The sequence below is a fragment of the Colias croceus genome, chromosome 19, assembly GCF_905220415.1.
Source record: "Colias croceus chromosome 19, ilColCroc2.1".
Classification (NCBI taxonomy): Eukaryota; Metazoa; Arthropoda; class Insecta; order Lepidoptera; family Pieridae; genus Colias; species Colias croceus.
The window spans coordinates 9,348,508-9,365,899 of record NC_059555.1 but is presented as its reverse complement, the minus strand read 5'-3'; the positions used below and the strand labels follow the sequence as shown (position 1 = coordinate 9,365,899).

Below are 17,392 nucleotides of genomic sequence, written 5' to 3'. Positions count from 1 at the left end.
TTGGTCGTAGCATAATGTTAAATAGCCTTCTTCTACGAAATATCCAAAACAAAAATTCAATTCAAACCAATAGTTCCTTAGATCAGCGCTTTCAACCTACGAAACAAACAAACTTTTTATCATTATTATTTTAGTTTAGATAAAGCTAACATAAAAATAAATGTATTCGCACATTACACATTAACAAGTAAGGAAACAAGTAGATATTTATTTAATTCGCAAGCGAATAATTTTAGTTTAAAAATAGTTCAGAATTTCAGATGCACGAGAAACTGTTTCTTATTTATCACAGAGAACGCGTTTGTTATAACTTTTAATTTGAGTTTCACTGAAATGACTCGACTGTAGCACTCCAGACTTTAAACAACATTATTAGAAGAAAATTCGTTGTAAGTTTTATTTGTATCTGTGTGTTTGTGATGGAAGAATGATAACAGATGCATTGACGATGAAAAATTTTGCCTATAAAATAGGTAGATGGTTCTTAGTTATATTATGTGTGTTTGCGTGTGTGGTTGAAATAGAGATATCCGTATCGAAGATATTATGTATGTCATATTGGAGGTAGTGTAAATTAAAGCAAGTAATGAGGTATGTATTTAATTTCGATGGCATGTTCTGTAGGGCTTACCTGTGAAATTCAATTAGGTAGTATTTAATTTATTATTTACATTTATTATTACAAATTTTTTATTGATAGTTTACTTACTTCCAGCAGATATACAAGTTATTTTTATGATTCTTTAAACCTATATAGAGTTAAGTTGTAATTACATCACTTATAAGTAATCTTCTTATACAGGGTGGCCCGTTTACAGTGGTCCAAAAATTTTTTTCAGCTTGAGAGCATCATGAGTAATCATTTAAAACAAACTTTAGTTAAGCGAAAACTTATGGTTTAGAAATTATGATTTTTTTTTTAAATAATCCGAAGTTTCAATGTTTTTGACACAAAACTACTCTGTTATGAAAACTACTGGACCGAATTGAATGAAATTTGGTATAGGTATAGCGCAATAACCTACCTATCGCGCTATAGGCTCATATTGTGTAAATAATTACACTGCATTTTTTTATTTTAACTTTTTCTGTAGTTTTTTGAATTTCTCGGCAAAATGTCGATTTTTCGAAAAAATCCTGTGAAAAAAAAATGTACCACCAAGGTTTTGCTGGTACTGCTAAAAACTTCCTTAACATATGGTTATTCTTTACACAAAAAATCATAGTTGTCCTTCGATTGTAACATCTTCAAAAACAATATCATGTGCATTAACACATGAAAATCGAAAAATTACGAAATTTACCATAATTCAATTTTAATCATTTGGAACGGCCAATTTTTGGTTAAAGAACCATTTATTGCCATAAAAGTCGTTACAAATCAGTATTCACATGGCTATAAAAGTTAAAATGAATGAAATAAAATTTTAACCTGCTAGCCAAGATAACTTTACTTTATTCTAATGTCAATTTATAGAGTTTTTTTTTTGTTATTTAGTTTTTAGGTTTAAATCTTAATAAAAGGTTTGGAGAATCAATAAAACAACATAAATATTAATTAACATATTGTTTATTTTTAACAAAAGTTTTTCGAAATGCCGTCCGCCTTTCGCTAAACATAATCTGCATCTGCGTAAGAAAATTTATTCGCAGCCTATTAAATGGCTGCCGGCTTTCTTTAATGGCTGTTATAGCCACTTGAATTTTCCTCCAATTCTTGCTCCGATGTGCTCTCCCGTACGTACACAATCTCCTTAATGTATCCCCAAATGAAAAAATCAACGGGGTTCAAGTCGGGTGAACAGGCTGGCCAGTGGATGGTGCCACCGCGACCGATCCTCCTCTCCGGATAGGTATGAACCTATGGTATTAAATGGTATAATACCATAAACTGGTATACAAATGTACCTATGTATAATAAATTTATGGTTATTTATAGGCATAAATTCAAATGGCTATAATAGCCATTCAAGAAAGCCGGCAGCCATTTAATAGGCTGCGAAGAAATTTCTTACGCAGATGCAGATTATGTTTAGCGAAAGGCGGACGGCATTTCGAAAACCTTTTGTAAAAAATAAACAATATATTAGTTAATTAATATTTATGTTGATTTATTGATTCTTCAAACCTTTTATTAAGATTTAAACCTAAAAACTAAATAACAAAAAAAAAAAACTCTATAAATTGACATTACAATAAAGTAAAGTTATCTTGGCTAGCAGGTTAAAATTTTATTTCATTCATTTTAACTTTTATAGCCATGTGAATACTGATTTGTAACGACTTTTATGGCAATAAATGGTTCTTTAACCAAAAATTGGCCGTTCCAAATGATTAAAATTGAATTATGGTAAATTTCGTAATTTTTCGATTTTCATGTGTTAATGCACATGATATTGTTTTTGAAGATGTTACAATCGAAGGACAACTATGATTTTTTGTGTAAAGAATAACCTTATGTTAAGGAAGTTTTTAGCAGTACCAGCAAAACCTTGGTGGTACATTTTTTTTTCACAGGATTTTTTCGAAAAATCGACATTTTGCCGAGAAATTAAAAAAACTACAGAAAAAGTTAAAATAAAAAAATGTAGTGTAATTATTTACACAAGATGAGCCTATAGCGCGATAGGTAGGTTATTGCGCTATACCTATACCAAATTTCATTCAATTCGGTCCAGTAGTTTTCATAACAGAGTAGTTTTGTGTCAAAAATATTGAAACTTCGGATTATTAAAAAAAAAATCATAATTTCTAAACCATAAGTTTTCGCTTAACTAAAGTTTGTTTTAAATGATTACTCATGATGCTCTCAAGCTGAAAAAAATTTTTGGACCACTGAAAACGGGCCACCCTGTATATAAAAATGAATCGCAAAATGTGTTGGTAAGCGCATAACTCGAGAACGGCTGAACCGATTTCGATAATTTTTTTATATTATATTTCTTGAAGTACGAGGATGGATCTTGTGTAGAGAAAACGTAAACATGTACCACGGACGAAGCCGGGGCGGACCGCTAGTAGTTAATAAGAACGGCTGAATTAAATTATATGGTTTTCATTTTTATCGAATTCATTTACAATTATTTCATCATTTAAACTCCATGACATGACAGGATATAATAAATAAATAGTTTTATTTCCTTAATATTTCGAATGATTCAATGTACGAAATAGTATCATAGCTCTCAATTGACTCAAAGAAGAAGCATTTACCTACAAATAATTAAGGATAAAACAACTTAGGGCCGATTTTTCAATGCTTAGATAAAACTTATTCGTCGAATAATGTATAAAACTACCATTTTAAAAACGTATTCTAATTGCCCGTATTTGACAGTTTACGTGACATTTTAATATTTTCGTGTAATACTTTATTGGACGGATAAGATTTATCCAAGCATTGAAAAATCGGCCCTAAAATTGACACATATTTAGTATTTACCTAGTATTCATAAAAATTAAGGCCGTGTACGCGGTCCGTGCGCTGTTTGGCTCAAATATGTGATTTTTCAAACCAGATTGTCCATCAACCACTTATCTTACAAACATATGAATTACTAATAATGTTAGGAAATTTTATTGTCTATGTAGTTAGTTAAGAGTTTTTTTCAATTAATACAGTATTTGTGAATACCATCAAGATAACTGAGCCGATGATTACTTGATTTCACTTTTAGTGTCAATTTCGAAGCTAAAAATATCTGAAATTGCTAACAGATCTAACACACAATTTTTTTAACTAACTGCAAAAATCCTTATTAAAATAGTTAGTTAAAAGATTTTTTTATTTTGGACTCCTAACTTACGAAATTAAAATCCACAACAATGTGAATTTTTTTAGAAATTATAGTCGACAAAATGATTATTTTCACCAAGATATTTGACTTAATTGAATATAATTTATACATATTGCAATAAAAGAATGTCTTACTTATAAGATAAAATTTAAAAAATCAACTAAGGTACCTCTATTATTTTTCTACAATTTTTTTAAAAGTACTATAAAACACTGCGCGCGACCCGATTCAAATCAGTCGGCAGCGAGCCTTTCCAGAGAGAGGACATGTTGCTCGGCGCTCTCCTGTGGACCTATGCTGTTCATAGTAAAAGGATAGCGCAAGCCGCGATCTATCGTAATAGATCGCGGAGATTTTGACTTGCGTTAAATTGAATAAGCGCTCTTAAGCATTCACGTTTATAATTCTTTATTACAAGTAGGTACCTATTTAAATTAAGGAAAGGATACCACTGAGATATTTGTCAAAACATTACTTGTATACCTACAAGTTACCTACTTTAAGTCAAACGAAATGTACTTACTACTTACTCTAATTAATATACCTTGCTTTATCTCTATAATATAAAAATGAATCCCAAAATGTGTTGGAAAGCGCAAAACTCGAAAAACGCTGAATCGATTTCGTTAATTCTTCTGGAGAGAAAACGTAAACAATAAACATGTACCACGGGCGAAGCCGGGGCGGACCGCTTGTTTGTAATAAATATAACGTCTCTAGGTCACAGTGCGCATGCGGCCAATTTTGGCTCCCCCATGAATGAAGGGACTTACAACATGAATGGCAGTTTTCCTCATTATTAAAATCCCTAATGGCTTCTTCCATTAGTATCCTCTTGTAAGGTATGGGAAAGGTGTCAAATCTTTTTCAATAATTTTTGAAATTTCAATCTTAATAAGTGAATAATAATATTAATATAATTAATATTCGCACACCCAATCGATGGGTAGAATGTATTAACCACATAATATTGTAATTAAAATTTAAAACATCTGTAATTTGTAACTACACTCTTGCAAATAAATATAATTTGAGTTTTAATTTGAGTTCATTATAATATATATAATTTGTATGCATTGTCCGTATCTTTATTTAATAACTTTAGTTACGTTCTATATAGCAAACTTTGGTTCATAATAGCAATTTTCATTTTTCATATTCATTGACCGTCATTTTATAATTAAAATATTATCCAAATTCTGATTCAAATTGTACTTATTTATTTGTTTCATCAACGTGAATCACCGATGTGTTCGCGTATAGGGTAGAGATAGACTGAGACTTTTTAGTTATTTACAAAGATCGAATCTAGGTACTTTTATTATAATACTTAATGTACTAACCATTTATTTGTTTGTCACATTTTCACCCCTCTATCACTAAACGATCCGAACCGGATGAATTTTAATAATTCTGAAGATGATTCAAAACCGTGTTAAATTTTAAATTAAAAAGAACAAGTAGAATGAGTAAAGTAAGTTGATACTAATACTGTAAATATCTGAAGATATGCCTAATTGCTACGTGAAATAATTTAAAAGAGCTTCTTTAAGTTCTCTAGTAGAATTAATAATTGGGTTTGAACACCTTATACTTTCGTAATACGTCTAAAATAGAGCAGATTTAATACATCCTCAGATCAGTTTACGTTTCGATTACGTTTAAATATATAGGTACCGTAATTTACAAACATAGATAGTTAGCTATTAAAAAAACGTGAATCAGGACAAATAAACATTAAAAATTAATTAGTAAGGCAACCCAGGCATGATTATATGTAATAATATACGGACTCATGAAAATGGTTTATTTCTTAAGTAGGTATGATTTAAAAACTAAAATAATATTTCACGAATATCGTGATATTTACAAGTTATAAATAATGAATTTATTAAAAGTTTGCCAGAGTTTTCTTTTTTTCTGTGTTCGTAAATATAGAGTAAAATATAGAGTTTAACTTTTCAAAATAGTATCTTAGTATTTTCAATATATATGTATAGTTCTTTAAATATTGGTACCAATGTACTTTGTTTTACTACATAGGTATATTTGTTTTGCAATCACGTAAAAGCTCCCTAATTGAAGCTCTTTTTAACTTGATCGTCTGAAAGCTTTTTATGTGAAAACATTATGTTGAATTAAATTATTTTTAAAGTAAATTCGTAAGGCTTGAGAAATCATTTAAATAGTATGTACAAAAAATAATAACATTGATGTATCAATGTACCAATCAGATAAGGAAATGAAAAAGCTTCAAAAGGTTTTTATTTTCCATCTTTCTATAATATATTTGCCTGAAAAAAAAAACGAAACAGGCATAGCTAAATTCATGTAATAATAAATATTATGACCGTACGTTGTAAAAAAGTAATGTATTATTAGAATGATAACATCGCAGCTGTGGTTCTCATACACTTTGAAACGTAAACAAAATGTACAGAAACGGCTGTACAAGCTTTTACCACTTCTACAAACTTATATTTAACATTATTATTGGTAAAAAGTTCCTGATATTACTCACAGTGCCGCCTTTAACCTCCTTCGCCATCAAACATGCCACAAACAAACATACGAACAGAACACAAAACTGTTTACATGGGATTTGTTGAAACACGTCTGCATTCGCCTGTATTAAGGCTTGGACTGTGCGCGCGCCGACCCGTTGCCATGACGACGAGGTGCCAGGCCGTTTCCTGACTAACAGATAAAATACCTTTTTCTATACAATAGATTCGTTGTATAGTATTTACACTTATTTCATGGTCGATAGTTCTTACATAACATAGAACTATTTATCGCAAAGTTTGAATGAGAGCTTTACGAGGTGAATATTACAATATTCACCTCGTAAAGCTTGCTGTGCCCCGCGTTTTCACCCGCATTGCTCCGCTTCTGTTGGTCTTAGCGTGATGATATATAGCCTATAGCTTTCCTCGATAAATGGGCTATCTAACACCGAAAGAATTTTTCAAATCGGACCAGTAGTTCCTGAGATTAGCGCGTACAAACAAACAAACTCTTCAGCTTTATAATAATAGTATAGATTAAAGTTTATTGTACTCAGTACTACGTGTACGTTATAAATTGAAACAACGTTTCCTTAAAAAATTCAGTGATTTCTTTCACTGTATGAATAATATTACAATTAGGGGAGACCGGGTTTGGTTGTCTCACGGGTTGGTTGTCACAGCGGTCTTAACACAAAACTGAACTATCGAATAAGTCTGTTGAACAGCGTGGCAAAAGCGATATAGTGACAACGCTGTCCCCACTTCGCGTCAGACCGCTACGATCTGCCGTGAGGGCTTCACAAGTGTTTATTGTTTTCGCATAGCAAAAGTAAATTTTTGTGCTGCTGTGTCGAACCTCATAAGTATACGTTCTTGTTTTACAGTAATAATCTTTCAGTTCATTTGATGATGATGAAATGTGTTTTATAATATCGTAGTATAGTTTTTTAGATATTCATTGATCGGAATTTATTTTCAATGTTATTTTTCTAAAACGTGTTATGGGGCTCGTTGTCACAAATTTTCGGGGGCTAATTGTCACATGTGACAACCAGCCCCCTGTATGCGAGCTGACTTTATTTGCGTTTTGAGGTTGTTTGTTTCAGCCGTTAATTTTCAATGAACACCGGAAAATCGCCCTAACGAACCTGCTGGAAGTCCATCTATCCTAACGCCAGAAAATTTTATAGAAAGTCCGATGCTAGGGGAATCTTTGTAGAATCAAGTTCCCAATGAGCTCCTGGCGATACCAGGGCCAAGTGGAGTAAGAACCCGGGAGCCCCTAGCGATACCAGGTCTTAGTGGTGTAAAATCTACTCTGAACGTATCCCCGCTTATTTTGAAACCACTACCAAAAGCACCTCCACGCAAGTCACAGCAAGGTGATAAAAGAAAATGTAAATCGGCCGTTCTGACAGATATACCGGAAAGATATATAAGATCTATTTAGAAGAGAAAAAGAAGGAGCAAGATGCTAAGAAAAAGAAAGTACCAAAACTTGTATTGAGTGAGAAGTAATAAGAGAAGAAGGTTTCTAAATCTAATAAAAACAAGAAGAAATCTGACAACAGTGAAGAAGTGAAAGAGAATGAAGATTTCTGCTTAGTCTGTTTGTCGCCATACCCAGCAAGCAAATCTAGAGGTTTGGGTACAATGCCAGGATTGTATATTTTGGGTTCTAGAACATGCACATCTGGTCTACTAAATTTTTCTTCTTTTTGCACTATTCCATTAACTTCATACATTTCCTTTCCATCAGGTTGCCTGGTAGAGATTGCTGCTTAACAATAAGGCCGCCTCTTGTACAAACTATGCCTTTCTTATGTATTAATGTTATTTTTGTCATATTTTAGTTTGTGCAATAAAGAGTTATAAATAAATAAATAAAATAAATAAATGACATTTGCTAAAATTGTGATTCTTAATGTTCAGACTGAAATAAAGACTGTCTACGGTTTCATTAGGTTAAGAGTTCTTAATTAAAAACTATTCCGTAAAATTATAAGACCAAAAAGTGACTTTCTATTTATAAATTGCCTGTTATTTAGTATGTGACTACCTACCCTAGGCATTGTGACAACCATCCCTGACCCGGGGTTATAAGTCACATTTTTCTTTGGAGTGAAAATACAAAATATTTCTACAACTGATAATATTATACAAAAATACGTTTATTTATTTTGTACCAGAATAATTACACTATCCTTTGGTATACAAATATCATTCCTAAACAACGTATTTTGGAAGTTACATAAAAAAAGAAAAAAATGTGACTTTCATCCCCGCTCTCCCCTAGGTCCTGCTTGTAGCGTAGTGTGTCTATTTTTAAGCTTTATTGCTGTATCGTGAAACGGAAAATTATTTTCATTCATGAATTTAATGCTATGTAGGTGTATACCAAAATAAAATTGTACATTTACAGTACATTTTTTGTAATTGAATTCAATAAGCGAATATATTATTGTAAATTTATAAAGAATAGAAAAAAAAATCGTTTACGAGGTGGGTTTCGAACCTTTATATATTACTAACTGCGCTCCGCGGTTTCACCTCCGTGTCTCCGCTCCTATTGGTCTTAGCGTGATGATATAATATAGCCTTCCTCGATAAATGGGCTATCTAACACAGAAATAATTTTACAAAACGGACCAGTAGTACCTGAGATAAGTGCGTTCAAACAAACAAACAATCTCTTCAGCTTTATAATATTAGTATAGATTATTTTTTGTCATAACTAGTATGTTAGAATCCAATTTATTTCGATATAGCGAATACTTAAGATTCAATTTGTCATACTATAAACAATTTTCAACATAGAGTTAAGATTGGTTAGAGCTTTCATCCAACAAATAATAAAAAAAATATAGTGTCTGAATGTTCATATTTTTTAAGCCTCTTTGTGTTTTTGGGTTTGCAAATAACTGTAGCCGATTGTATTTATTTAGTGTAACTTTATGTCGATTTATTTTTAAAGTATATTAGTTTAGAGTACCTACCTATTTAATTGAAGCAATTGTGATTCCCAAGAAGAGGTTTTATAAAAAAAATGTTGTATTATAGGTTACTAGCGGTCCGCCCCGGCTTCGCCCGTGGTACATATTTCGAAATAAAAGATAAAGGGTTCTTTCTCAGGGTCTAAAGATTGCCTGCGCCAAATTTCATCCAAATCGGTTGAGAGGTTCAAACGGGAAAGCGTAACAGACAGACAGACAGAGTTACTTTCGCATTTATAATAACAATATAATATTATATGTATAGTAGGGATATAATAGTTATGTTAAATATGACAGTAAATCAGTCTAGACTTTATATAACAAAGCCTAGAATAAAGCTAGATATCGCCAGTCCAATCTAGACATTTTAGGTATCAGTATTTTAATCACAGATCGATAATCGAACGTCCATCGAGATAAAACATGCATTTGTGAACTGGAATGCATTTTCCAGATAATCATCTCATACCTTTATAGAGGAATATTCATGATCAAACTCAAACATTTATTTATTCAATTAGACTTCTTCGAGAAGCACCTTTGAAACATCAATACATATTTTTAACATTTACCACCGATTCGGAAAGCAGTATCTATGGAGAAGAATCGGCAAGAAACTCCATAGTTGCTCTTTTAAATCATTTCAGTATTACAATTTAATTTTACAAAATATGTAACTGTATATTATCACTACATAGTATAAAACAAAGTCGCTTTCTCTGTCCCTATGTCCCTTTGTACGCTCAAATCTTTGAAACTACGCAACGGATTTTGATGCGGTTTTTTTTAATAGATAGAGTGTTTCAAGAGGCAGGTTTTAGTTTATTAGGTTTTAGACAAAGCGGGCGAAGCCGCGGACGGTAGGCTAGTAAATAATAAAACCTTGCTTTTGACTAATAGTATAGTATGTATGTATTATAATTTAATTGAATGAATGAATGAATTTCTGATGTTTTTATTAAATTCTGCGAAAGGTATTAAAAAAATTTCTTCATTTGTGTAAAAACAAATTATTGTATATTTTTTTTGCTCGGTAATTGTTACAGACACAAGTAAAAATTCCCTATTTCAACCCCCCTTTCAGTTTTCCATTAATTTTCGAGACAAAAAATATTCTACCAATTTGTAAATATCAGCTATAATATGCATTTAGTTTTAAGGCTGTTATTTCGTAGCTTTATAAACAGACATTCTAACTTTATTTGTACAAATGTAACCCAAATTCAAACGCCTGTTATATAAATGGAGCAAATATAACATTATTACAATTGCTCAACTTTATCAACTCCTTCGAAAAGTTTCAAGTAGCAACCTAAACATATAGGTCTAATTTTGTTCTTAGTATAATTATTAATGGAGAAAATTTATTAACTTTCTAATGTGTTTCTAGTTAAAAAAGTTAATGTTGATTGATGACGCTTAAAAATCAGTACATAGTATAAAACAAAGTCACTTTCTATGTCCCTTTGCATGCTTAAATCTTTCAAACCACGAAACGGATTATGATGCGGTTTTTTTAAATAGATAGAGTAATTCAAGAGGGAGGTTTTAGTATATAATTTATTAGGTTTATTAAGTAAGTTTGTACGTAATATATTCTTCGTCTACATCGGGAATCGAACCCAGGAGTTCTTCTGTTGAAAATTCGTCAGACGAAGTTGATTATAATTTTTCTAATAAATATAAATAGATTGTCTTATAATCTATATTCAGGTAAAACACACAAGAGTGTTTGTATAGAAAACCCGACCGCGTTTCCTCTTACAAGTCAGGAAGGTAAACTTTCTTGGAAAAGCTTTTATACAGTATAACTGACGGATTTAAGTCCCACTGGACTATGTGAAATGGTTAGAGTACTTGAGTATATTATGCTCAATGTATCTATATCTCTTTCACGGTTGGTTAGTTTTTATTTCTATGAAATGAACGAAATAAACAAAAAAGATATTTATCGAATGGTTATCTTCCGAAAGGCAGGACAGATATTGACAGAACTTTCACCTGTCATAGGCATTATCTAAGGGCATTATTATATATTTTAACAAAAATCTGAACTGCCTTCAAATGGTTAGAAATAATTTTAATAAGACCGTAAGGCTTTTAAATAAAAAAATCATCAAAATCGGTTCACCGAGTTGAAAATTATGAGGTAAAAAAATACAATATCCTACTTTTTTTGAAGTTGGTTAAAAATCACAATAAACTTACCATCAATAATAGTAATTAATACAGTTATAGTAATACTAGCTTTCCACCCGCGGCTTCGCCCGCGCAGTCAAAGAAAAACCCGCATAGTTCCCGTTCCCGTGTGATTTCCGGGATAAAACCTATGCTATGTCCCGGGGTAAAAAGTAGCCTATGTCCTTTCTCGGGTATCAAAATATCTCTATACCAAATTTCATGCAAATTGGTTCAGTAGTTAAGGCGTGATTGAGTAACAGACAGACAGAGTTACTTTCGCATTTATAATATAAGTATGGATAAAGCTTTCACGGATTCTAACTAGAACCCTGACCGTCGATTCGTCACAAATATAGTTCAATTTTAACCAATGACGATGTTTACACATGACTAATGCGTTGTAATGCTTCAGGAATGCGGATTCCACGAGATCTGAATTATCCAGACCTATAGTTTAACTTTATATATTAGTAACTAAATAAATAAAAATAATTTAGTAAAAGCATAAGTGGACGGGGAACGGGGGCTTACCCTATACTTTTAATATATTTTTATGTTTTCTTGAGAAATATAAATACCAGGTTGGCGTGATAAAATACTATGATGTAAGTATCTACCTATTTTGAATCGCACGCAATATTATTAACTGAATCGAGTAGGCAAGTGGTTTTTTTTATATTTCAGTAACTTTCATTTTTCTTCACAATTTTTTAATTTATTTTAGTTGGTAATGATGACGCTATTTAAGACGTTGACATAATATTACAACGACATTAAATCAAACATGCAGTTTTATGTTTTTGTTAAGCTATACCTATAATACATAAAAATAGTATTTTTAAGTTGAGATTTCTTTAAAATACAGGCGGAGACACAAAGAAAATGCGTTTAAAATACACAAATAAAATCATATTATTCCATTTATTAATCAATATATAAATGCCTTAATAATATAGATGACAGACCCTTATAAGTTATACATAGTTACCTTCTCCCATAACCGATTTCCAATGACTCACGAACAATTATAAAAAGCGATGTAAAATTAAATTGTCGACATTTTGAATCCTATCTACAGGTGAAACTTTATTTATTGTATCGATAAAAACCCGCATTTTTTGTACAACTCTATTTTTGTGAATGAAATTTGACAGTAGTGTTGTTGGTTTAATCGGCGATGGAGTGTGGAGGCGTATTTATTTTTGTAAGTATTATTGTAGGTAATTATTTAACAAAATATGTATGTGACCTATTTATTAAGGAAAATACATTTTGTTTGGTTGAGTTAGACTTTGTAATAAAAATCCTTGAAATACGTAAATAGGAGAGTCATTTGTAATGTCTTAAAAAGTAATAAGTATAGGTATATCTATTAACTATGTCATTTTTAAACTGTCTAATAAAATGTACAATGCAATAAGATCCGCTTGACTATAATAATAGGTACCTAATTATTTATTTTAAGAAGGGTAAACTCAGGAGTTTAACAAAGAATTATGTTTATTGGAATCTTAATAAATTATAGTAGTAATAGCTTAAGAGTTATTTGGATTTGAAATTAATTTGTTTCCACCATTATTTTTAATATTTTTAAATATATAAAAAACATTGCAGTCTTTTCTCCAGCATAGACGTAATAAGATATCTTCCTGGTTTTATTTTCTACTTTATAATTTATTTTACCACTAGCACAGACTAATAATAATATACTACGTATACAACCACTAGATTATTTCAACTTGCACTAAATTTCCTTCCTATATGTATAAATAATAATGAATAAATAGCCTTCATTTACATTACATCATATTTTGTAAATAAAACTCACTTTCTAATTTAAATGGAATAAATAATCATTATTATTCCTAACTATTTTCCATTGAGTTGTTAAAATATGTAATATTGGTAATTACAGATCAACCTGCTAGATTAAATTCGTCACTTGTACCAAAAATTACACTTCTTCTATATTTTCAATGTAGTTTAATAACGTTCCTTTTTATATTAATTCCATACTTAAATAACTATAACGAAGTACTATATTTCCTAAAATACTTAACTATGTATACATTTGCGTTAAATTTCATCATAATCCGTTCAATACAAACGTCACAAGAAACATTTATATCTTAATTAGGATAATATTATATAACTAACCTATAAGCTATAACCATAAGATAACTTAGTTCATTTAAGCTTAGACATCAGCTCACTGTCAGTAGTCAGCTTACCTAAATCCTCCTTTTGAACACGAGTACAACTATTTTATATTATGTAGTAATAATTTCTAATATTTGGATATATTTTTGAACATATTTTAACACATTTTGTGAAAAAAGGCGAAGTTCGCAGTGCTCTACATGACTTGAGAAATAATTTATAAGTACAAAAATTAAAAGATACGCCAGTGTTAGCGATAAACCTAAACTACAGCAATCCCTAAAATGACTGTACCTTTTCTGACGGGATTTGGGACTAAACTAGAAGATAGAGCATAGATAGAGCAAAAATCAGTATTTTTAAACAAAAAGGCAAAATTTATATCCTCACAGTTTACCCACAGACGAACCCGACGAGCAAAACAAGTATTTCTACTGCTTACGTGTAACTTGTTACTCTAGGTATAGTGTATAAATTATAATGTAAAGTTTCATCCGAATCAGTTTAGCAATTTTTCGCGAAACAAAAACATACATACATACATCACAAACTTCCGTATTGATAATATTAGTAGGGCTGAAATATAAGTTTTATATATATGATAACCATATAAGTAACAGAAATATACTATAAATACCGAACAGAGAGAGTTGATATTATTTGTTTTAAAGTCGGTGACCTTTCCTTAAAGTTCATGTCATTTTGTATACAAAATGGAATTTGAAAACTGTCTCATATTTTGTAGGAGACTCGAATCTCGTATTGTTTTGTGAAAAATAGCTCTTATTGTTCTTGTGTTTTGGCTTATATTTAGATAGATAGTTAATTATAACGTGCCCTTTATCATCTACTGTTTGTATAAGAAATAGCATTTCTGTGTTTGAGGAAATCGCAATCTTAAATATCATAATATAAATCATGGCTTTATCTATAAGTAATAGTCCACGTTCGTATTAAATGAGGCAGAGCTTTCATGAATAATATTTATTTTCCAAAGCAGGAAAAGACCATTTTTATAACATAACTACATACTTAGTGATATTATAATTGGACGTAGGCCGAAGGTAATTAGACAAACATACAAGAAGAATATTAAACACAGGTTTTTTATATGTTCTGTTTACTTGCTTAGTTTATCTGTCAGTTGAAAAAACAGATAATGTATGAAAATATACTTCAAAAGGTCAATATACTTCATATATCGACACTCAAACTTCAAAGTTTCAAGTTCAAGAAACTCTATAAAAGTTGTTTATAGAGTTTCTTGCCGATTCTTTTCCATAGATACTGCTTTCCGAATCGGTGGTAAATGTTAAAAATACTTACCTATGTAATGACGATTCGAAAGTGCTACTAAATAGTAGTCTAATTGAATAAATGAATGTTTGAGTTTGAGTTTGAAAAGATACTATCTGTAAGTAAGGTTACCACGATCATGGCAAAGGTAATGGCGCTAGTGTGGCGCTAGACAACCTATATAATTGCTCTGTCATTTTTTCACACTGAAAATAAAACTAATATAATACCGTCGTAACCCTCCAGGTCCATATTTATATAATATCTGGGAATAACATTGAAACTAAATCATAATAAAATTTAAGAGGCTATTTAGACAACTTAACCAATGTTTTTATGTTTAATGTTTTTATATAAATGCTTCCACCGACCTCTTATTTTACTATACTTAGTTTAACTTACAACGAGAGAAGTCGGGCATAACAGCTAGCTATGAACGTGTATTCCAGTTCACTAATTCGTGGGATCACAGCTCCAATCGAAGTCGACAGCACCACGGGCGTAAGACTGTTAGCTTTCAATCGAATCAATGAGGCTCCGATAGGCACGTTTAACTATGTTGAGACCGTGGTTTTGCTTATGTAAAGCTCCTGAAAGGTGTGGTTTGGTGATAGGTATAATGTTTTGAGAGTACTTGGGTATTTTGAAAGTATATCTCTATGTTATTACGCAAAATAAGAGCGACTAACGAAAATAGGGATTGGTGTCTGCATGTTTTTAGTATGAATAAAAGGAATTATTACATATTATGAAATTTAAAAGATACAAATAAAAAATACATTAAATGGAAATTAGTAGATTTGTATTATATTTTTTAATAAATTACCTACAATAATAAGAATATTTTGTTTCTTTTTCGGTATTTAAATTTCTGCTTTGTTGTAATACAGTTTTCTCTTTTTTTCAGATACTTCTCTTTTCTTCTGTGTTAACTTACACAACATCACACGATTATTCAAGTGAAGAAGATGAAAATTTCAACGAATTAAAAACTCAAGACGAAGCAATAGAGGAGGTTACATCAAAATATGACGTCACAGAAATAGTAGTTGATGTACCAAATAATGCCACCTTAGGACCTATAGTAGTAAATTATACAATTGCTAAACCACTTAATCTAGCAAAAACAACTGTCACAAATACTACAGAGTCTGTAACAAAAGCAACAGATATTGAAAATAAAACAAAAAAGAACTATATAAGTATTTTTCACATAAAAGCTGAGTTTGATAAAGACAAAGACAATTCGAATGTTACGAATACTTCAGGTTTTAAAGAATATGTAATCGGACTGAAAAAAGGCATCGTCGATGGTTTTAATAGTTTCTTTGCAAAGCCCATTTTATATTTAAAGAGTTTAAGAGGGAAGAATTATGATGTAAGTAATAGACTACCGAAAATAGACGCAGATGAGATGTATTGATTTTGATGGCATAATAATAAGCGACGCGTTGTTGAGGGGTAAATGCCAATGAGCATTATGAAATGATGTTGAGATACATGAGTGCTTTTCCACCAATAATCTGCGAGGATGTGTCGCGAGGAATGTGTTTGTAACATCCTCGCTCATCATTGGTGAAAAAGCACCCTAAGCAATTAATTTCGAAACTTTTATAATGTAGATACCCTCATCACTTTATGTTTTTGGTAAAATAAATTGGAAAAAAAGAGAACTCGACTGAAATTACTTGATATAAAATGAAGATTGTAATGGAAGAATAGCTTGTAGAAGTATCGGAACAGTAGGTATTCCCTTTTGGGGTATTTTGTAGATGCATTTAAAATCTGTTTTACTGGATGAATTATTTGATGTTCTGGGTATATTATAAACTAGCTTACTTAATAAATTATATAGGTATATTAAAATTTAAAACCTTCCTCTTGAATCACTTTATCTATTAAAAAAAACCGCATCAAAATCCGTTGCGTAGTTTTATAGATTTAAGCATACAAAAGGACATAATAGGGACAGAGAAAGCGACTTTGTTTTACACTATGTATAGTGAGTATGTATTCAATTTACGGTTGTGACATAAACTAAGAAAGGACATATTGAAAATACTGTAAAACGTAAAACTAATAGTAAAGAGCGGTCAGTGTTTTATTATAGCGAGCTACTCATTCTACTAATTATATGAATTCACTATGAATCACAATAGTAATTAGCACAGATATATTTTCAAGTATGTAAAAAATTGTATGTAGGTTAAGTATCGTAGTTGAATTCAATATATTAATTAAGGCTAATGAATAATAAATTGTATATTTGTTTCGCGTGTATGTTTGGTTTTATTTTATTTTGTATCACAATAAAAAAGGGTAATTCTATACTAATATTATAAAGGTGAAGAGTTTGTTTGTTTGTTTGAACGCGCTAATCTCAGGAACTACTGGTCCGATTTGATAAATTCTTTCGGTGTTAGATAGCCCGTTTATCGAGGAAGGCTAAATCATA

General features: G+C 30.9%; 1 protein-coding gene across 1 annotated transcript; it reads left to right on the top strand.

Moving 5' to 3' along the window:
* Window positions 1-12,555: 12,555 nt before the first annotated feature.
* Window positions 12,556-16,610, top strand: LOC123700326. Its single transcript, XM_045647508.1, has 2 exons — window positions 12,556-12,685; window positions 15,845-16,610. Exons 1-2 carry the CDS (start codon window positions 12,659-12,661, stop codon window positions 16,358-16,360), a joined length of 543 nt encoding a protein of 180 aa, XP_045503464.1. The 5' UTR covers window positions 12,556-12,658; the 3' UTR covers window positions 16,361-16,610.
* The last annotated feature ends 782 nt before the right edge of the window (window positions 16,611-17,392 follow it).

Excerpts from the sequence above, each read along its gene's own strand:
- LOC123700326 (XM_045647508.1), top strand. The coding sequence starts at position 12,659 with ATGGAGTGTGGAGGCGTATTTATTTTT. Across the intron at positions 12,686-15,844 it reads GTGGAGGCGTATTTATTTTT|ATACTTCTCTTTTCTTCTGT; the intron begins GTAAGTATTATT and ends TCTTTTTTTCAG.